General features: G+C 33.4%; 3 protein-coding genes and 3 pseudogenes across 10 annotated transcripts; 4 read left to right on the forward strand and 2 right to left on the reverse strand.

Annotated features, from left to right (window-relative positions):
• The first annotated feature begins 1,232 nt into the window (after positions 1-1,232).
• On the forward strand, positions 1,233-6,202 carry LOC111314467 (ribonuclease 2-like). The gene is made up of 9 exons (XM_022915864.2): positions 1,233-1,448; positions 1,534-1,562; positions 1,675-1,748; positions 2,258-2,359; positions 2,486-2,489; positions 3,675-3,766; positions 4,984-5,145; positions 5,578-5,647; positions 6,006-6,202. Exons 1-9 carry the CDS (start codon positions 1,258-1,260, stop codon positions 6,059-6,061), a joined length of 780 nt encoding a protein of 259 aa, XP_022771599.2. The 5' UTR covers positions 1,233-1,257; the 3' UTR covers positions 6,062-6,202.
• Positions 6,203-6,416: 214 nt separating this feature from the next.
• LOC149512175 (uncharacterized) lies at positions 6,417-10,262 on the reverse strand (annotated as a pseudogene). Its single transcript, XR_016332323.1, has 4 exons — positions 9,871-10,262; positions 8,282-9,397; positions 7,079-7,549; positions 6,417-6,964 (listed from the first exon to the last, which is right to left on the reverse strand). The product of XR_016332323.1 is annotated as an uncharacterized LOC149512175 (transcript).
• On the forward strand, positions 9,898-14,516 carry LOC111314468 (GPN-loop GTPase 3-like). Of its 6 annotated transcripts, none has more exons than XM_022915865.2 (11): positions 10,429-10,576; positions 11,089-11,322; positions 11,511-11,619; positions 11,703-11,784; positions 12,075-12,160; positions 12,366-12,469; positions 12,583-12,713; positions 12,820-12,913; positions 13,440-13,495; positions 13,912-14,008; positions 14,275-14,516. In XM_022915865.2, the coding sequence occupies exons 2-10, from the start codon at positions 11,278-11,280 to the stop codon at positions 14,006-14,008; spliced, it is 804 nt and encodes a 267-aa protein (XP_022771600.1). In that variant the 5' UTR covers positions 10,429-10,576; positions 11,089-11,277; the 3' UTR covers positions 14,275-14,516. The 6 variants fall into 6 exon arrangements, with proteins under 6 accessions (XP_022771601.1, XP_022771600.1, XP_089608266.1 ...); XM_089752140.1 differs by having other exon boundaries at positions 13,912-14,004; XM_022915867.2 differs by having other exon boundaries at positions 10,441-10,576; positions 11,198-11,322.
• Positions 14,517-14,940: 424 nt separating this feature from the next.
• LOC111314469 (large ribosomal subunit protein uL18-like) lies at positions 14,941-17,413 on the reverse strand. The gene is made up of 8 exons (XM_089752409.1): positions 17,335-17,413; positions 17,156-17,247; positions 16,731-16,857; positions 16,565-16,644; positions 16,345-16,461; positions 15,868-16,002; positions 15,523-15,692; positions 14,941-15,336 (listed from the first exon to the last, which is right to left on the reverse strand). Exons 3-8 carry the CDS (start codon positions 16,804-16,806, stop codon positions 15,222-15,224), a joined length of 693 nt encoding a protein of 230 aa, XP_089608535.1. The 5' UTR covers positions 16,807-16,857; positions 17,156-17,247; positions 17,335-17,413; the 3' UTR covers positions 14,941-15,221.
• Positions 17,414-18,921: 1,508 nt separating this feature from the next.
• On the forward strand, positions 18,922-21,987 carry LOC111313507 (F-box/LRR-repeat protein 12 pseudogene; annotated as a pseudogene). The gene is made up of 3 exons (XR_016332380.1): positions 18,922-19,176; positions 19,729-21,207; positions 21,839-21,987. The product of XR_016332380.1 is annotated as an F-box/LRR-repeat protein 12 pseudogene (transcript).
• Positions 19,464-20,071, forward strand: LOC111313508 (uncharacterized protein At4g08330, chloroplastic pseudogene; annotated as a pseudogene).
• Positions 21,988-22,009: the final 22 nt, after the last annotated feature.

Below are 22,009 nucleotides of genomic sequence, written 5' to 3' on the forward strand. Positions count from 1 at the left end.
AATTTTGAAAAATATATAATATCAAAAAATAAGTTATGGTTTGAATTAATATGGAGCTAATTTAGTAATTTTTTGTCAAATAATTCATCCTGTAGTTTATGCGAAATAATAAATTTAATCACTATAAATTTACTTATACAAATCATTTTTTTTTATTTTTATGAATTATATAATTTAATCCAATTTAAAAATAAATATTTCACTTGTATCAGATGAACAATCGATATTTTGAATTGAATGGATATAATTATATCAAATATTTTTTTATCATATTATAATAATCAAATTCAAATATGAAGATGAATAAAATATTAATTATATTATATTATATTATAAATAATTTAGAATTTATTTTTAATAACTTCATATAGTAAACAAAATTTAATATATATAATATGATGAGTTAATGATAACTCCGTTTACAATTAAATCATATATTTTTTTATAAAATTATTTTATTTTTTCATAAAAAATTATCGAAATATTTCATAATTACTTTAAAAATAATTGATTTTATTATTAAAAGTTACATCAAAATTGGCTTGATCTTAAATATTTATTTACATTTTATTTTTATAAGCATTTTAAAAATAATCAATTCAATTATTACAAAATGGTCCTCATTTTTGGTTTGATTTCAATAATTAAAAATTTTTACAATTTCTTTATAATCATTTTAAATAATAAAAAATTGAATGCAAATATTATAAGTAATATTTTATGTATTTAAAAATACAATTCGTTTTTGTAATATAATTATCCATGCAATTTTTCTTAAGTTTTATGATCATAAATAAGAAATAATAAAAATTATTACAAATTATAGTCGATTACAAGTAAATTATTTGAAATATCAAATTAATCACTTTCTTAATTAATATAATCTTTTTATTGTTATTTTTTAAAAAATATCGTTTACAATAATTATTTTTATTTTTATTATTACAATTATTTATAATATTATTTAATTTAAAATTACTTTTTATGAATAAAAAAAATGGAACTTGTCTGCTAAAATTGGCAGACTTTGGGCCTGGTTTTAGCCAATAAAAAAACGAGCATTGTCTGAAACTGAAACGGTGGGACCGAACCAAGCAAGGTTTCCTCCAAAGTATATACCTTTTCAATTATTGCACGCAACTGCTTTGTCGCAACAATGGCAAATGACAACTCTATCCTTCCCCTCAGCTACCTCCATTCTATAAAATGGGAAAACGCTCGGATGACTTTTTAAGAATAAAAACAAAAGCGAAGACAATGGCGTCTCTCTCTGCCCGAATCTTTCTCTGCTTCGCCTTAATGATGGCTACCTGCTTGATGATAGGCGTGAATGGAAGCCTAGAAGGAGGTCAGAGGGAGTTCGATTACTTCGCTTTGTCTCTTCAATGGCCCGGCACCATCTGCCACCGGACTCGCCATTGCTGCTCCTCCAACGCCTGCTGCCGAGGGTAAATCAGTCCCACTTTCAATTTTTTATTTTCGTGACAAATTTCGTTTTATGCATTAATTTTTCAAAACATATGTTTCTTGCAGCTCGAATTCTCCCACTGAATTTACTATTCGTAAGTGTTTGGCTATCGATATATTCTTCTTCTTATAATTATTATTATTGAATATATTAATTTTATGATTATTTCAAATCATTTTTTTTTTGAATTTTTGTCTTCTTGGTAGATGGATTATGGCCGGATTATAATGATGGAACTTGGCCCTCCTGTTGTGCCCGATCTCAGTTTGATGTCAAAGAGGTGTGTGGTTTATGTTACTTATTTTGCAATTACATCCTTCTGAAACGTATTTGATTAATGCATTCGAAGTGGTGCTTATGCCATAGAACTTCTGTATTTTACAAAGATGCATGTTGGAGACTGACACCCATGTATAGTGAGCATGTGTTAATGATATAAGCGACACCTTGTGATGCTATGTCTTTGTTAATTATTCAGTCAATAGTTTCTTCTTTTTAGTTTTAAGACATTTTGGTTTATTTGCAACTTCAAAAGTTGGCTTGATTTCTGGAAAAAGTTGAAGTCAAAACTTTAAAAGCTGTTACATTGGCACATGTTTTCCTCATGTCCTGACTTGTATTATACCAGTTCCTAACATTTATCCTTAGATAAGTTCTCTTTTTCCATACATATATATATATATATATATCTTTTTTTCTGTTTCTACCTGTTGTTCCTTGTATTTCATTCAGCACATATGTCACATCAATTGGCTCTAGTGCGTGATCTTTGTTGCTAAATGCATGTAGATTTCGACATTGCTTGATGCACTTGAGAAGTACTGGCCATCCTTATATTGTGGCCAAACATCAACTTGCTTCAGTGGAAAAGGGATATTTTGGGCTCACGAGGTCAATATTAGTTGTATATCTGTATATGTTGCTGAATAATTTCTCACCCCATGATAAAAAAAAAAAAAACTAATAATTGCTTCATTTTGTTTCTATATGGATGAAATGGGGGATGCGCATTGGCAGTGGGGTAAGTATCTTCAGCTTTTGTTGTCATATGATATGATTTGCATCTCATGTTCATTTTATAGATTTTCCTCTATTTAAATTGTAAAGGAAGTATAAATTTTCCTCTACTTTATAGATTTTCATGAGAACGATGAGATTATGTGCATCTTGTACATCTGATCTTTAAAATGGCTTCTGTTGGTACAATTTTAGAGCAACGTGAATGCTAGTGCTTAATGACAGCTCCTGCCATATAAAATGCTTGGCAGGTTATAAGTCATAGGCTCAAGCCTAAGCAAACCAGATGAGTGAAAAGGGAGCATATCACCTACAAATATTGCATTACAATTAACCAATTAGAATTCAGAATTATGTGGAGTCCATCAAAATTTTATACGGAGCCCATGCTTATAAGTGGTAGATCTCTACATAATTCTTTATTGTAATTGGATAATTGTAGGATAGTAGAAAAAAGAATTGTAGATGAAATGCACTCGAGTGAAAAGGATGGGCATATTTACCCATCACTAATACACCAACCATGGACCAAAAATTAAAAAAGGAAAATAAACGGAATGCTTGTGCCTTGTAGTCGACTACATTTATAATGACTTATTTCATTTCCTTTGCTTTAATCAGGCTGTTGAGACTGATAACCAGGAATGTGAATGAACAGGAGGCTTTAATAAAGAGAGTAAAAGCCGGTTAACTGTTTAATAATGAGACATGGTGGATTTTCTATATGATTTATGATCTTGAAATTGGTTTTGGGATTTTGTAGATGATGACAAGTGATATTTATGGTACCTTTCTTCATATCACAATAATAATTCCTTATTGATATCATGTCTGGATATATAATCCTTTAGAGAGCTACTGTGATGTAACCCATTAAAGGGTTATTTTCGGTATTACAAAAATGAATCACTGTTTCTTTGAAGCAAGAGTAGAATGTGATAGTCCCTAATGAAGTAATAATGATCTTTTATTTAGATATATTTACTAACTCCATGCATCAAACTTTGGTGGCAAATGGCAACCTTGCACATCTGCTGCTTTCCTAAGTAATATATCAACAAATAATGTGGTTTAGTTTTGATGAATAAGCACTTGTAAGCATAAAATTTAGATAGAAAATCGTACACATATGCTCTTTCATCTCTGTATTTACATTTGCTGCTTGTAAGTATTGCATTTTCACTTGCAGAGAAGCATGGAACTTGCTCCTCTCCAGTAGTTCGAGATGAATACAGCTATTTTATAACGACCCTCAATGTTTATTTCAAATATAATGTCACGGTAAGGTTTAGAAAAGCTTGTTTAGTCTTATACACCCTGAAACAACCCTATGTTTCTCTGTTGTTAAGTTTGTGTCCTAAATATGCATCACCATGAATTCAGTTGTGCACGTAACTCTTTCTTTTGGGGTGAAAGTTTTATCCAGAAAGCCAAAGTATATCATCAATTACTTGTTCTTGCATTCTTATCGGGGTTAACACATGTTCCTATGAAGTAGCCATGAGTATGAGATGTTGGTGAAATCTACCATTGTTTTCTGAATTCTTGGTAATTGATTGCTTTCTGAGAAAAACAAGTTTATTTTTGTTTCATGGGAATGTTCTGTGTTACAAGTCTTTTGTTTCCAGCCCTAAATGATCTACTGTTAGGATAGTTTTGTTAGCGAAGGAGTAAGCTGCGTCTCTTCCTATGTGAGCAAGTTATTTAGTGCTTCAATTGAGGCATGAATCTGCTGTCTTTTATGACTAGGTTCTTTCAAAATCTTCAAGTTGCTGCTTGGCCCTTCTAATAAGAGTTATTCTTATTTTATACTTCAAAATATAACCTTTATTCTAATGGAACATACCTTGTTGTTAAAGTGACCAAGTGTTTTCCCAGAATTTCAAGTTTAGTGTAGTAAGCATGTTGTTTAATCTGATATGCAAAAGGAGCATAAATTATTGTCAAGAGATCAAGACTGATATAAAGGTGTAGTTTGTGCATTTGGCTTTTATAAGGTTTGCTCACATGGCTCCGTTAAGCAGCAACTACATATGGTTTGAAAAACTAATGAAAGGAATATCTATGAGCTGCATCTAATATGAAAATTGTTGAAATTTAGACTCCAACTGGCCAACTGTTAGTATTTTTTTTTTCCTACTTGCATGAACAATATATTTGCACATCTATTTCAACAGATTACAAAAACAATTAACTCCATGATTTTGATTACTCCCTATAACCTTCAGTGGGTATTCTGTTACTTAGCCATCTTGTTGCCATCTTGTTTACCTTTTGTTTTGTATCAAAAAGTCTAATGAGTAGGTTACTGATATTGTCTTTCAATATCTATGACTATTGCAAAGTAAATTTGATTATGTCATCGTTTTTGGTATAGTTTGTTAGTGATTAATTTTATATTGGAATCATATTTCAGATTACTTGATATTTGAAATGATATGCTGTTTTATCCAACGATCAATTTGACTGATAACTCTTGCACAATAATTTAATGCCAGAAAATACTGAATGAAGCTGGATATGTTCCTTCTAATAGCGAAAGGTATCCTCTTGGAGGCATCGTCTCTGCCATTCAGAATTCTTTCCAGGCAACACCGGAGGTGATTTGTTCAAAAGATGCTGTGGAGGAAATTCGTTTATGCTTCTATAAGGATTTTAAGGTTAGATTCAGTCCATTGGCATCATTTGGTTATGAGCTTTGTACACCCATGTTCTTCACAGTTGATGTATTCAATCACGGTATTTGTTCTTGGCTTGGATTGGACATTTAGCTAGGATGAACCTCTCATCTGTGTCTGTAAGACAATAAATCACTACAAACTGTAGGTGTTCCTAAAGAAACCTAGTCTTAACAGCCCTCATACAGCGTGTGCTTAATCTCTGAGTTTCCTACCAAAAAAAACCTCACTTATCCTACTGAAGGAGTGCAACTGATTGGATCATCAGGACCTTTGTTATGGATTGGCAGAAAGCCTATTTCAAACATGAGCATGCAGAAGCATCTTTGTGTCTGATGAAATATATATCTATATTAAAGTTCTTTTTTTATGTGGAACTGATCCATGTGTTGAAATTATTTATTCTTGTTACAGCCTCGAAACTGTTTGGCTTCAAAGACCTCATGTCTGAAGTATGTTAGCTTGCCAGCATATTTGTCGTTGGGTAAGTTTCTTTGAACCTGTAGGCCACTTATATCACTTTACAGTATATTAATATACAGTAGACTACATCCCTGCTTATTGTAGTTTGTTGTAAGGCCCAGTACTACTAAGTGGAAATCACGAAATTTCATGGCACTTCTCCTTCGTTCTGAGGGATATGAATGTAATAAACCGTCTCCCAGACAATGATTTTTTCTTCAAACCTACAGAAATTTGATGGCCTCAAAAACCTTTGGCTTCGATTTACATTTTTCACATTTCTTGGGTGTCGTATAAATTACTACTCGAATTTAGATTTCTCCTCCTCTTTAGCCTTAATTCATTGCCACTTTATTTATTTTTTTTAATTCCCCTTGCAGGGCGTGAAGAATCTGAAAGTGATGTTGCATGGATATCTGATGGTGAAGCTCTGTAAGACATGGGCTGAAGTTTCTGTATCAAAAATGTAACATATATATTTCAATTAGATACTGGTTTGTACAGGGCTATATTGGGGTTCCTCTGTTAAACTCTTCAACTTGTTTCATTTAACCATCAGAAGAAACATCTTCTATGATCCTTTCTTTTTCCTTCCTCTTTTTTACCCTATTTTATTGTAAGAGTAACAAACATGCACACTGTGAACAATAGGGAAAAAGTTGTAAACTTGAGTTCCCAAGCTGGACAGTGGATGCTATATCTTTTATGATCAGAATTATAGCAACACTTCTTCCCAAGTTCCGTTCAAACTATGAATCCCCAGGACTTAATTGGATTTTTCTGCAACCGCTTTTGCATGATTTAGTTAAACTGCTTGTGCTGTATAAACGAAGTTGCTGAGTCTACGACAGCATTATTCAAGCATAGATATCCCCTGGAAAGATGTAGATCAGAAAGAGATTTTCCCTATTTCTGGGGGCTGTAAAAGAACCATGGTAGGCATGCATTGACATGGTGAAAATGAGATCTCCATATCAAACATTAGTAAAAGCTTTAGGATCCCTAGTTGAGGAACAACATCAAAAAGGAAATGCAAGTGTTTCTCGATGATCTTTAGAACAAAGATACTGCTCAAGTCAAGTATTTCACAAAGCTCCCCATGAGAACATGAATTCCTCCTATCTTATTTCTGTTACTTTGCTATCCTTCTCCAATACACAAGAAAAATACTCAAGTAAAATGAATAATTTTTATTGTCTTGCTATAGCTTGTTTGAGATCATTCAACCAAAATTCTAGGTATTTGCGAATCACCAAAAGCCTGGACGTGTACAACTTTGAAGGAAGAAATAAGGCTTTACATGATACCTTTTAAGGAACCTCACTGTTGTTAAACCAGCCTGCGGATCAAAATCAAAATTAGTCAACAAAAGTTTCCGAATCAGCCAATAAAGTCGTCAAATGTTAAAGTTGAACCCAAGATAAATTTGTAGCTCAATAAAATGCAAACGCACCATATATTGTACAATTTCTTTATCAGTTGAAACCTCAACAATCTAGCCATCAGCTGAAGGGTTCCATCTTCAAATCAACAAACTTGCCAACCATCTGAAAAAATTTTATATAGAAATAACCATCAATACTAAAACCTGATTGTGCTCTCCTGCTTTTGTACTTATATTAAAGATCATTGGTTGAGTGCCGATTCGGAGCATGATATGAGTCCACTGAAAAATTGGGGGACCAGTGCGGTGGGGAACCCCTCCCACTGCACCACTCCATCCTCCCAAACAGGGTTTTAGACAGGCAAAGTGATATCTGTCTGGTTTAAAGGCACACATCTATAAGCGTCCAGATCAAAATATTACAAAACAAAGAAGGCAATTGCTTCCCTACCAAGCATTAGCCACATTAATTGATTTGGAAACAAGTAACTTCATCCATGTAGACAAGCAGTAATTTGAAAGGTGCTCTGGTAAATCTGCCTGCAATCATTATAATGATATGATCAGAAAGCCACAGGATGGGACAACAAGGTTCAATAACAAACAAAAAAAAAAAAAAGACAAGAATGAAAATGACGGCTTGAAAATACTATTGCCCCTCTATATTAAATGTTCTACTTTCCCTTTAAAAAAAAAAAAAATGACAAAGCAATAAACATCCACTTTTCCTAGATTATGGTTTCTTACACAGTTTCTACTAGTTCTTTTATCTAATGTGAAGGGAGCAAAGAAGTATGAAATTCTAATTTACCTCACACCTCAAAAACAGTAGCAAAGAAAGTGAAACACCAACGCGGAATGTTACTGGGAACTTCATAACTAAAATGACTTTCCTACTTCATAACTAAAATGACTATTCTCAGCATTGAATAATAATGCTAATAATAGTAACTATTCTACTCATTAGGGGAAAGACTAGACATATTGTATACATATTAGAAGGAAAAAAAAAAGCAAACGGACCTATGTTCCTTCTTTCTTCCTTGTTATTCATTTTGGGTTCATGTGGTAGGAACGATAAACACTTCTTTACATAGCATTTGCAGTCTAAACTTGATATATCCTAGAATATCTCAGCATGTCACGAACATTCCTCACCAGATGAAAGAAGTAGAACACGGACAATTTCAAAAGCAAAGTTGCAACCACTTTCCACTGCAATGAAAAGTTTAACAATTGAATACATATAGAAGATAAGGGTAATGAACTCACATTAGTCCATGATGTAGAAAAATCATCAATAGATAGCAACCAACTTCCACTGCCAGATTGTAACCCCAACCAAGTATCAAAATCCAGCAAACTATTGTCATAGCTATCATCATGATCAAAGTCCCTTTTTCTCTTCTTTCTGCTTTTCTTTTTCTTCCTATACCTAATTGATGCTCTATCATCTGCTTCAGACTCACTTTCTTCTACAGAGCCTTCATGACGAAGTATAGAATATTTATCAGATTTGCAGAAACTTATCCCATTACTCAGAGATAAAGATTCCCAGGATCCAAATGTCTGGCATTCCTTTGATAATCTGTAATAGATAACCCAAGAATAAAGCCCCAACAATTTCATTGCTTCTATGGGTTTGTTTTGATACATTCTTTGAGGATTGAAGTCAAAGTATAGGCATTAGTGGAGGTTTTGCACATCTGCGATACAATATCTTTGACTTGCTCATTTTTATCCTGACACTCTTCATCATGTACAAGCTGAAGAAGCTGTCTCCTTTGATTGATAACAGCATTTAACAGAAGTAGCTTATCAAAAGTTTCAGAATCACCACACTTAAAAATTATAAACTCCAGGAGGTAAGATGGGTTACCGAAATCCTCAGGTTCCATCCTTGGATTGATATATCTACGAAGCAATTCCAGAAAAATGCAGAATTCAACCTCTTCAAGAGAGATAAGAAGTTGATGACAAAATGATGAGAATGATTACTCCTTAAGAAAATCAGTTATGACGTCCCATAGATCTCTTAAATCCTCCTTATACATCAAATCAACAAAAAGTTCCACAAAGAACTTCGTAACCATGAATAGAATCTCACCATCGTTTAGTGATTCAGCAAACTCACTGGACGACCAAAATTCAGGCACATTTCAAGGAAATTTTCCACTGTTCGTTGGACATCTAAGTCAAGAAAGTAATGAGACTTTGTGGCAACCATTGCAGGTGATTGCCCATGTTTTCCCTTCCATTCAAGCCCCTCCCAACAGATATCCCTATTTACAAATGCAAATTGAGACAACGCCTTTGCACCTTTCTTGTGTTCCGATCCACCACCATCTCCAAAATGAGAGAACCACTGCATTGTTTGCTTTGGGTTCCCTGCATGATTCATCCATTATTAGCATAATCAGAGGACCATAAAAATTAAAACTAAGTATATGTGGAGCTTAAAGAACTAGGATTGAGCTACCAATTACATTGCATTCTACAGAACGAAATTCAATTTCACAAAGGACATAGACTGCAACAAAGTCACACAAAATATTCTAATCAAACCGCAAAAAAGAACCAACTTGGAAAAACCATAAAATTTACAGTAACTCAGCCTTTAAATTTCAGTCGAATGCTTTACAAAAATCAGTACTGCAATTGAGAGAAACAAAAGTTCAGTCATTCAAGACAAAAAATCTAAATAGTACTTAGACTAATCTAAAACAAGGAGTACTTATTTCTTTTACATTCCGCAGATAGAAAATTACCTTTAAGGAAAATAACAGTGCAACAAAAATCACACAAAACATACCAAACAAAACGCAAAAAAAAAAACAAAAAACAAAAAACAAAAGGAAAACCAACTAGCCTTTGAAAAATTTCAAGCAAGTAACTTTTCTTGGCCAAGATAGAACCAGCTTTTCTTGGCCTCTTCTCAAAAACCAATTGCAAGAGTTGACACGCTAAACCCCTCCTTGTTGGCTTGGATGTCAACAACTTCACAAAAAATCTCTTTCTGTTGGTGAGGAGAGATAAAGCTTATGTTCGAAACGGCATTGCAAAGCCATAGTCGAGCCTCAGAACGACCTCCAGCGATCATCAGTGACCAAATAACTGAACCCAGTTGATTTAAAAGCAATATTATTTGATGGGTAACTTCATTATCTCCCCGTTCATCACCCCAATTTGGCTCAGATAAAAATAAAGGAAGCATTTTTTTTTTCAGTAATCTCCCTGCATTCGAAATAATCATCCAAAATCAGCAAAAGAAAATTGAAAATCCAAGATTTTGAAGGAGAGTCACAAGGAAATTGGGACAGAACCCACAAAAAAAAGAAGTGTTTTGGTGTTTTGCCAAACGTTGTCGTTTGGTACTCTGGTGTATTATACAACCAGTCAACCACCGAGTGGAGTGAAGGCAAAGTCGTAAAGCCTAAATATTTATTTATCTATTATGTGTAAAAATATACATTGAGTGCGTTTCAAGCCTGGTCTTCGGAGTCTTCTCCTTTATAGGCTTCCCTTTCAATCCCCATTCTCAGTGGAAAATCACATTCAGGGCTTCAGGTAATCTATTGATCTATTGATTTTCACCTTAATAATGTTTTTCTTTTCTCTTCTTTTTTTTTTTTTTTTTGTTCCTTTTTGGGAAACTATTTGCATGTCTTGCTTATTTCGATTATGTTGCTGTTCTTCAATGATTAAAATTTTTATATGAAGAAATTCAGCTTATGAGTTGTCAGTTATGGGTTTTTTTTGTTTTGTTCGCTTAGTGTTAATGCACAAATTTTCTACATATAATAAACTGGATGAAGCTGGTTTCAGTTGTTATAGTATTCAGGGTTTAAATACCAATTGCAGCATTTGTAGCCGTTGCGGAGAACTCCAGAGAAAATTAAAGGAATATGTTAATTCCTCTATCCAATTCATGTTTTTATGGTTTTATCTACATTTTTATCAATATTTAAAGATGAGGATGGGATTTTCCTCTTTGCTTGGTGGGATTGCTTTCCTCATGCTTTAATGCATACTGTAATTAAAATATAATTCCAGTTTTTTCTTTGATATTGATAAATCAGGTTATCTAATGTTGTGTCTCTCTCTCACCACTGTTTATGGGCCACTCTGATTTCTTGAATTTGTTGTTCGCTATCGGTGTGTGGTGTACTGCATATATTACTGTTGCAGTTCTTGCATCATTGCGAATCTTCAATTCCATCTGTTCGTTCTGAGTTAGTGAAGCAGTTTGACAAGTGGAAAAAGCTATCATGGGCTATGCACAACTAGTTATTGGTCCTGCAGGCAGTGGAAAGGTGAGTTAGTCTATCAACTATTCTATTAATGGGTTTGAAATGAATTCTATCTTTCCCGGGTTTTCTGGTTTCTTTTGTGTAAGGGAAAAAATAAAAATGACTATTGTTGTTTTCAGTCCACTTAGCCAATGAGTTTTTATGTGCATCGCAATGTATACTAAAATGACTATTCTTGGTTTCGGAATCAGTCAACCTACTGCTCTAGCCTGTACCAGCATTGTGAAACCCTTGGACGGTCAATACATATTGTGAACCTAGATCCTGCAGCAGAAAATTTTGACTATCCAGTAGCCATGGGTAATCAACCTTTTGCTTTAATGTTTCTCATTGGTTTTATCTTTTTCTCTGGTTTTGTTGCAACTAGTTTTGTTTGTTTGTAGATATAAGAGAGCTCATAAGTTTGGACGATGTTATGGAGGAGCTTGGATTGGGTCCGAATGGTGGCCTTATATACTGCATGGAGTATCCTTTCCTTTATTCTGGTCTTGCTCTATAAATTGAATTTTCATTTTTCTGCATTTTGAATTATCTTGATTGTTTTTATGGTTATCTGAATGCTGTTACATCGTTGTATCAATTTGAATTATTGCTTGTGCTGAAGTGTTTAAATGCTCTGAATATTTGTGTTGTTTTTAGCTGACTAATTTATGCCACAGCTCTGAGCTTTGTATTTTATTTTATGAATAGCTGCATGTTTATTCCTTCTTAGTTAGATTTTGGGAGCAAAAATGTAAACCTTAATCTCCAACTAGACATCTTGAAGAAAATCTGGATGATTGGCTGACTGAAGAATTGGACAATTACTTGGATGATGACTATCTGGTGTTTGATTGCCCAGGTATCTATTCTTGTTTGGATGAGTATGTAGTATTATCGGTAAGTAAAAGCTGGAAAATTATTGTTAAGTTCATTGCCTTTTATTTTGGCAGGGATATACACTTTGGGTGTTGTGTTACTGAACTAGGCTGTCTGATGTGGTATATTATCTGTTGAACTATACTACAAATGGGGATAAATTTTGCTAACCTTCGATTATTTTATAGGCCAAATAGAACTCTTTTCACATGTACCAGTGCTCCGTAACTTTGTGGAGCACTTGAAGCATAAAAATTTTAATGTGTGTGCTGTATACTTGCTTGATTCCCAGGTTTGTCTAAGCTCTGCATCTTCCAACATCCTTGTCTCCTATTCAAATTTAGTTGGCATGCCTTTATCATTGATTATGTGCATTTACGATCTCTAAAATTTTATTTGTGTCAGTTTATCACGGATGTTACTAAGTACATAAGTGGATGCATGGCATCACTTTCTGCAATTGTCCAGCTTGAATTACCACATGTTAATATCCTCTCCAAAATGGACCTTGTAACAAACAAGAGGGATGTCGAAAAGTGAGCATTTCTATCTTTCACTAGCTCTTCTCCAACATGCATTCCATTTATTTTCTTTCATTGTTTTCTTTTTCTTTTCTTTAACCAATGTCTTTGTTGTTCATAGTTACTTGGATCCAGAGCCTCAACATCTGCTGTCAGAGCTGAATGAACGGATGGCTCCTCAGTTTAAAAAGCTAAATAAGTCTTTGATTGAACTGGTGAGATACTTGGTTATTCAGGATCCAATATCTACTGTCCGTTGGTTATTTGGAGCTTTTTTTTTGGGGTGGGGTGGGGGAGGACCGGGGACACGAATTGTTTTTTCATATTGGCCTAGTAATTCAGAAAGGGGTTTGATATTTTATGTTTTTTTTTTTTTTGGTTATCTTCAACAATATCTTATACTCTCGGAACACTTAGAAGATTCTCTTTTCAATTATTCTATGATCACACCATAAATGTGCCTGTTTTGTTTTGGTAAGGACCCTTAAAGTCACTTGATTTAGTTTATAGTTGAGTGAATATATCAAACATAGTTTTCCTCGTAGCAAGGTTTAATTTTCTCAGTTAAGGGGTATTTTCACCATTTGGTTGTTTGATCTGTTCCTTGATATGAAATCTATATGTATTTGCACTCTTTGTATTGTATTCTTTACATTTACGCAATTCTTATGAAGTCTTAAAATTGGTTGGATTTGTTATATCATGTTGTACTTGTCACATTATTGTTTCTTTGAATGTTAGGTGGATGAATATAGCATGGTGAGCTTTATTCCCCTTGACTTGAGGAAGGAAAGAAGGTACACACTCTCTCTCTCTCTCTCTCTCTCTCTCTCTCTGTGCTTGTTTGTGTGTCGCTGGTGTTTAGTGGGTGGATTACACTCTTGTACATGAGATTTGATCTGATCGCACTCTCTTAGGTGCAACACTTTAATCTCTAGCTTTCCTGATAGAGTCGCAAATAGGCCAACTTAGTTCTTTAATAATTTAAGTTTTAAATGAAAAGGAAGTAAAAGGCTAAGATGGTGGCTTAGCTTTTGAGAACTATATTTTTGTATGTTGGATGTCTTAGAACCCATAACGATTTGTAAAGAACGCAAAGTTCTTGGATACTTTCTCTTTCAGGGATTAGACTATGCTTGAGTGGTTATTCTGTTTAACAATTTATGTTGTTGTTTTATCATTGATAATGGTATCATGTTCTATTTTATTACAGCATACAATATGTTTTGGCTCAAATTGACAACTGCATTCAGTATGGTGAAGATGCTGATGTGAAGATTAGAGATTTTGATCCAGAAGATAATGAGTAGGTCTGTTAATGCTGTGAAAACATTACCCAATACCCATGTTCCAAATTTGTCATTGTAGATAACTTTATGAAAAAAATTGGCAGAGAATGTTTTAGCAAACTGAGATGAGAACCTTCTTGTTTTGGGTAGTCTTGAATGTACAATTGGATTAAAATTGGAATTTGGATGATTAAGTATTGAACTAATTATCTTGATGTTATGAATGCATTATAATCCTGATTTCTTGTGCAAGTTTGATCTTGTGTCTCTTTTCGTCTTGAATGTAGGTGAACTCGGTTTCTCGACAGCTGAGAGCAAAAATGTTCGGTGTTCTTGAGGAGTAACCGGTTGCTACTATTTTTAGTTAATGGAGTCATGTTTTCTCATATTTTGGTTTCTTTGGACCATCCTCCACGGCCACGTTATAAATGAGGCTAATGGCCAAGTGTCACCATAATGTTACAAATATTAAAATAATATTTGATGTATAAAATGATAAATAAAATACGATAATAATAATTTTATATCATATTTAATTTATATTTAAAAAAATAAAATTATAAAAATGATTAATCATATTTAATGTATAAAATGATAAATAAAATAATAATAATTTTATATCATATTTAATTTATATCTAAAAAAAATAAAATTACCAAAATAAATTAATCATCTTTTTGAAATAAAATGATTAAATCCTACCAAAAATTATTTTTAATTTATAAATCAAATTTATATATTTTATTATACTTTTAAATTTTATATTATTATTTTAAATTAAATAAATTAAAAAAACCTTATCTAATAAATAAAATTATCTTATTTTAACTTTTTTATACATCAAATATAAAATAAAATAATTTTATTTAATTTTATTTAATTTATAATATTACTTTATTTTATCATAATCTTATACATCCAACACTCATTATATATTCAACACATATTATATATTGATTTCAAATGTCCTCTTGATCCATTTTAAATAAAGTAACCAACCGATATTTTAAGATGTCAACAGACTGTTGGAAGGTAATCCAAGTGAAGATTTTGACACGGTTACATAGTAATGAAAAGTACCAAATAACTGAAAAAGCAATCCCACATAAACAAAAGATCCGCAGGCAAAAAGGCTAGTTTCTCATCCCTAATAAACAAGCAAAATTCTAAAATTTTAAGGCTGGGTCCACTCAGCATGTTCATCATCCTTAGCATCAACACCAACTCCCGCAGCTTAATCATCATCCTCATCAGAATCATTTTCAACTCCAGCGGCAGAATTGAGAGCTTTCAATCTATCAATCAACTTGGCCTTCCTTTCCTCATAAGACAGTTTCTTCAGGTTGTACCTTTAGTGCAGAACGACATTATATCAGACTTGAAATTCTTAAAAACCAAAATTCATATGAACACGCAGGGACTAATAACAAATTTTGTTTCAAGCTAATTAGTTCAGCCGGCAATGCCTGTTTAATTGGATTTCTGAACTATGTTTACAAATAAATTGCCTCACGTGAAAGAGAAAGAAGGTATACCTCTTGTGCTCCTTGGGAGGTTCCTTCTCAGATTTCTTTGCATCTGGATCTGCACGAATAGCAGCATGAACCTTCTTGTACATTCCCTCAAAGCTGTCAGGCTCGATGCCTCTCTTTATGTACTCACTGAAGTGAGTCTGGTACTTCTCTGGCTCATCTTCCATCAAAGTCTGTCAACTTGACAAAGTGAGAGACTTACAAACGGATAACAAATGAAACTTTGTCCAAATTAAAACCTAGTAACAGCCTTCAGCACCTTTCTCACAACCTCTCCCAAAAAAAGCCATAGAGAGCTTGAACACCATTATTACTCTCTTCTACCACTCTGTAAAAACTAAATCTTACCCTCATGTATGCAGCAACATGCCCACCGTAAATGTATTTGCGGTGAACTTCAGGATCAAGTTGCTTACTGTCCTTGTTAAATCCGGCGAACCTCTTGTCACTGTGAGGAATATCAACTCCGCCATCCAAAGCTCCCTAAAAAGGAATGGAAAGAATACATGCATTAAACCTGATTGGAAAGATAATATAGGTGGAAAAATGAAACCTAAAAGATATTTAAGAATGATGTTCTACAGCTAAAAGTGGGCAGCCAAGATAGCCCAGCTGTAAAATAAAAGAAAAACAAAAAAAAAAAAATTGCAGCATAAAGTTAGTAAATTTTATCATATAAAATTTTTGCCCCAATACATACAACTATTTCCCTCACTTGCAGAAATTAACAGCATAAACTCAAAAACTACCGTGCTTAGGTACATAGATACATGCATGCTTAAATGAATGCTAAAGAGAAATATATAAAAAGCAGTTCCACTATACCTTGAGAACACCAAAAACACGGTTACCAGTGGTTGTTCTGACAAGACCAACATCAAGTAGAGCACGGAAAGGCCTCCTGCTCTCTGCTGGTTCAACACTGAAGTCCTCCCCAGTTGCCTGTAAGCAAATGAAAAACATTATTTCCACATGCTTATCATCAATCTACAATAAAACATGTAAACTAAACATTTTTTCAAATCTTAAAGAGCATGACACCTACCTCAACATTTCCCTCATAGTCAGCATCCATTTCCAGCTGTTTCAGAACTCGGCGAGCCAAAAGGAGTCCAACACAATAAGCTGTGTTCAGAGCATCATTAAAAGAGATACCATATCAAAGGAGGGAGAAAAGACCATTTTAACATTTAAAAAAGTAAATCACACACCTGCAGCATAATTTGTAAGGCCAACTTCAAGTCCATAGCAAGGAAGCTCATGTCCATAAGCTGCTGCAAGAACCATATCACCAGAAATACTAGCATATACAATTTGTGCAATAATATCCTTGTTGGTCTAATAAATGTGTTAAGGTTAAAATATTAACTAGCCCAAAATGTTGGTATTAATACCCAATAGGAAAATAAAGAACATAAATATCATGTCATGGACGAAAGAAGAATCAAGGTATTTTAGCCCATTTAATTGCCTATATAAAATCTTATAACGTCTTAATTGAGTACCCTCAACAAACCATCTAACTAACCAAACAAAGTATTCACTAGAAATAACATAAACAATTGCTTCTTTTTACACAGCATAAACCAAATGACAATGAGTAAAACAAAAGCCAGTAACTCCGAAATTTGGATACAAATCGTGCAACCAATCGATATTTCGGGGTGTTGTACTTGTTCTTGTCTTGATTGATAAGACGAGTCCTGGCCCGATAGTCCGTCTTGCCCTCTACAAGATTTAAACAATTATTAAAACCTCAACAAAGCAAGTAATAGAATCGCATGGCACCATTAAGGATAGGCATCATTATCATACCTCGCCTTCTCTTGAACTTAACTTGAAATCTCTTGAAATAAGCCTTAGACTTTTGAGCTTTAACGTAAACCTATAACATAAAACCAACCAACTCAGAAAACCCAGGCAGCATCTATGATGAACATCTCAAATGCAAATAAACCTATAAAATTGTCAACTACTCCACTTCCATGCTTTTCACATTCAAACACATTTTACATTATGTCAGAACAAAAAAATAATAATCAGTAGTTCGATAAGACAAGGAAGCAAAAAGGAAATAGCAAAACTAACAACGAAACATTGCCTAAATTTTTTTCAATAAAAAGAATTCACAACTTTAATTTCTTGCTGCTGATTTCAATTATCAGGTCATCTTACTTTTTCTTATCAATTCACCAAAAAATGAATTAAAAATAGAATGAAAATCCAAATTAAACTTGAAATTAGTTAAACCAAATAATATCTTCGAGTTTCCAAATAAAAATAGACACTGCTTAAAATATATTTAAATATATTAAACAAAAAGAAAAAGAAGAGTTAAATCATTCGATTGATTCTTTTCTCAAACAAAATCGTAATAACGTTAAAAGACGAATCCATGGTTCAGTTCTTTCATGTTTTCATAAAAGTTTTAAGCAATCAAAAACGAAGAATAAAACAGAGATCTGACGTTAAAAACAGAAGCTAAATATTATACACAATGATATTTCGAATCGAAATAAGCCAAGATAAATAATCATACAAATGAGATTAAAAAGGAAAAAAAAAAGAGCAAATACGATTCTGCAGAAAGTGAGCGTTACCATGACTTTGTGCTCAAGGTTTGCAGCCGAATTCTGAGGCTTTGCGAGGGGAGAGCTGAAATACTAAAGCCCTAGCGTGTGTTTTATAGGAGTAAATCAACGGTGACGATTGATTTTCATTACAAGTTTGGTTTTTTAATTAATGGGTTATAGATTTTTGGTGCAACCTCTCTTGGGCTTTGACACGTGTTAAAGGTCTGGTTTGAAATTTTTTCTTCTAGTAGGCAAATATTCTGGGTGTTATTAGCATTCAAATTAGTAATTTTGTTTTATTTATTAATAAAATACTTACATGTTATATGCATATAATGAATGTATTAAAAATGAAATATTTTTCCTCAATAATTAAATGCTTTAATTTTTCTTTTTTTTTTTTTTCCAAAAACGAGCTTCAAATTTACTTGTTTTAATTTGAATTTTCAATGTTTCAATTTTAGTCATTAAAGATTTGGCTTCCGCTCCTCTGACGGGTTTTCTAGGCCAAAGACAAAATCGTGATCGACTGTTGTCACTCATATTTATGATTATTTTAATAAAAAATGCAAAAAATTAATTCACAAGAGAAATATTATAAAATATTAAATTAAAAAAAGATTAAACTTTAAAAAATAAAATGCTATTATATATTTTTGTTTATCATATTAATTTATATATTATATTTAAAATACTTTTTAATTTTTTTAATAGAATTAAATTTTCATGAAATTTGAGGTAACTTTTCGCGATCAAATTGGTTGTTTTTATCTTTTTACCATGAAAGAAACGGACTAATTAAGAAAAGATCCTAAACGTACCTCCAAAGTCAATACTCGACACAAACTGAAAACTGCTTCTCCAACATTGAAAAGGACAAACCCCAGCTCTTCCTGTATCTGTACTCTGTACTCTGTACCAAGCCTCAATCTTCTCGATCTCATTGGCCGCCCCGACCAATTTTTTCAACGACAACGCCACATATTAACGATTCTGACGTTGCACAATCTATCTTATGAAAAATGGGATCCTTTTTGTTTCCCTGATCTTCAAAGAGGATGTTCCAAGCTGACGTCTCTGACAGGTATTTGACCTTTCAAATCCCTTTCCACTCTTTTCGTATTGCTTAATGGCAATTTTTTGTTTCTGGGTCGTCTGGGTTTTCAGCTAAAAGGCTAGAAATCATGGCATTTTACCAGGCAGAAGTATGTTCTTTCTTGCTTTGAATGTTAAGTTATAATCTTCAAGAATTCTATGAAAACAGTTTCTTTGGAACTCTTAATTTTGATCTTTAAGTGGTGTTTAGTTATTGACGGGCTGAAGCATTGTTTTAAACATGGTATGAAGTGAAGTAATTGGGGTTTGGAGTCAATGGAAAATTATGATACTTTGGTTTATGCAAGTATATTCATCAATTGGCAATTGTTTCCCCTCCTGGCATGTTGCTTGATCGGTTGATCCTGTGTGGTAGGCTTAATGGAGATAGCTAAATCTCGTTACATGATTAAAAGGCTTTGCACATCATCATTTGAGATAGAAGGTCGATAATTGACCCTTTCCCCATCATTTTGGCAATGCTTTGTAGTAGAATTTATTGATCTTTCTTTCCTGTGTATTTCATGATTATTTCTTGCAGTTGTGGGTCTTGTGGATACCCTTTGAACTTGACATCTTCCAATCGAATCACCTCTGGCATAGGCTCCGAATATCACAAATCCATAAAGAAAGTTTTTATCTCCTTTCTATCTGTTGATCTTAGTAGATTCACACAGGTCGATGAGGTACATTGCTTTCCTGTCTGTCGGGGCCGTAATTGTTCAAAAACTAAACTCCTTTGTCGTAAATGTGGGGTTCATATGGGCTATGGATATGGAGATGTGCCTGCTTTTTGTGGTTTTGACTCTCCCAACTCATCTAGTGCTGCTTATAAAAAGTTTGCTATAAAGATCCGAGCTCTACAGCCCTCAGAAGAGTGTTAACAAGGTTGACATGGGAGAGCCTTTAATGGACGGTGTTACTTCCATCATTCTCCTACCTGATGATTGCCTCTCTTTTATTTTCAATTATCTTGACTGAAGTGCTGACCGTGAATCATTTGGCCTGACTTGCCGCCGCTGGCTTAATATTCAAAACTTGAATAGTCGATCCTTACAATATCCATGTTCTTCCAGTTTTATTGGCCTTTTCTCATTACCTCAGAGCTGTATTGACATCAACTCATTCCATCTTTGCAGGATTCTCACCCGTTTTCAGCATTTAGAGTATTTATCCCTTTCTGGTTGCATAGAGCTACCTGATTCATGCCTATCCTGCTTGAAATCCTATGGTTCAGATTGCAAACCCTATCTCTAGATTGCTGTTTTGGAATTATTGATTATGGGCTTTCCCTGGTTGGTAATGTTGTCCAACCTTAACTATCATTAGTCTTTATCGATGCAATGTTACTGATGCTGGGTTAGAAGCTTTAGCCAACAGATGCTTGGCTTTGAGTCATGTGAATCTTCCTTATTGCCCACATATTTTAGACTCTGGGTTGAGAGGTCTTTCTCAAGGATGATGTCAGCTTGGAGCAATTAAGATGTCTAATTGCGGGGGTGTAAGTGGTGTTGTCTTAAGAGGTTGTTCATCAACTCTGGTTTACGTAGATGCTGAATTTTGTAATCTTGAACCGGAGGGAATAATGGCAATTGTTAGTGGAGGTGGGCTTAAGTTTTTAAACGTTGCTGGTTTAAGTTGCTTGAACTGTAGAGATAGATTGGCAGCAATTGGGGATGGATTTGCGGCAAAGCTTAAAATCCCTAGTCTTCGAATGTGTAGAACTGTGGCAATGCTTCTATTGTTGCACTTTCAAAGGGGTGTCCACAACTTCAAGAGTGGAACCTGGCATTGTGTCATGCATGAGGTTAGGTTTTCAGGCTGGGCTTCCATTAGGTTAAACTGCCACAACCTAGAGAAACTTCATGTGAATCGCTGCCGACATTTATGTGATCGAGGATTGCAGGCTCTGAGAGATGGCTGCAAACGGTTCTCTATTTTGTCGATGAATCGAAATTGTAGGATATCGAAACAGCAGTGGAGTTGTTTAAGTTGTATCGATGCAACGTTGAGATCTTCGGTTTAAAATGTTATGCATCTTAGATAGAAAATTTTAAATATTAATTAATAAAATTAATTTTTATATTAATTTTATTTATATTTTAAATAATTATATTTAAATATAAATAATTATTATACGGTAAATAAATATAATTATTTAAATTTAAATAAATTATTATTTATAAAAATCATAATATATAAAAAATTATAATCATTTAAATAAAAATTTATATCTATTCATTCGTTATAAAAAAATTTTTTATTATAATATTTTTTATTTTTAATTAAAAAATTAAAATTTTATTATATTTTTAAAATATAATTACTTTTAAAAATTATTTTTACGTTTCAAAACTGAAAAATTTTATTATTATTTTTCTTCTTTTATTTATTTTTTTCAACATGGAGAAATAATGTCTGTAGGTCCTGATTGGGACAGCCTAGAATATGATGATTAAGAGATTTACCATCTGATTTGGCACCAAAAGCTATTGATGCATGTGCACCAGTCAACTAGAGGCAAATTTTAGTCTTAATTGATAAGGACACCTCTGACATAAGTCATTTAGTTGCATTGTATGCCCTACCTGCATTTTATGTGGATTTTGAAGATTGTGTTTGCTTATTCTACTCATTTTCTTTTTAATCAGTGTGTCCTGATATTCCGTGGGAGAAGGGAGTTAATGACCAACCAAGTTGTTGTCTAGAACATATGTATGTTTTTACGTCATTGAAAGCTGTTGCGATTGCAAATAACAGAATAGTGCGGATTGTGGATTTACGTCACTCTTGCACCTAGAATGAAGTCTTTCTTCGGACAT

This window comes from Durio zibethinus, chromosome 23, assembly GCF_047325235.1.
Source record: "Durio zibethinus cultivar Kanyao isolate XHJ-2024 chromosome 23, ASM4732523v1, whole genome shotgun sequence".
In the NCBI taxonomy this organism is placed as follows: Eukaryota; Viridiplantae; Streptophyta; class Magnoliopsida; order Malvales; family Malvaceae; genus Durio; species Durio zibethinus.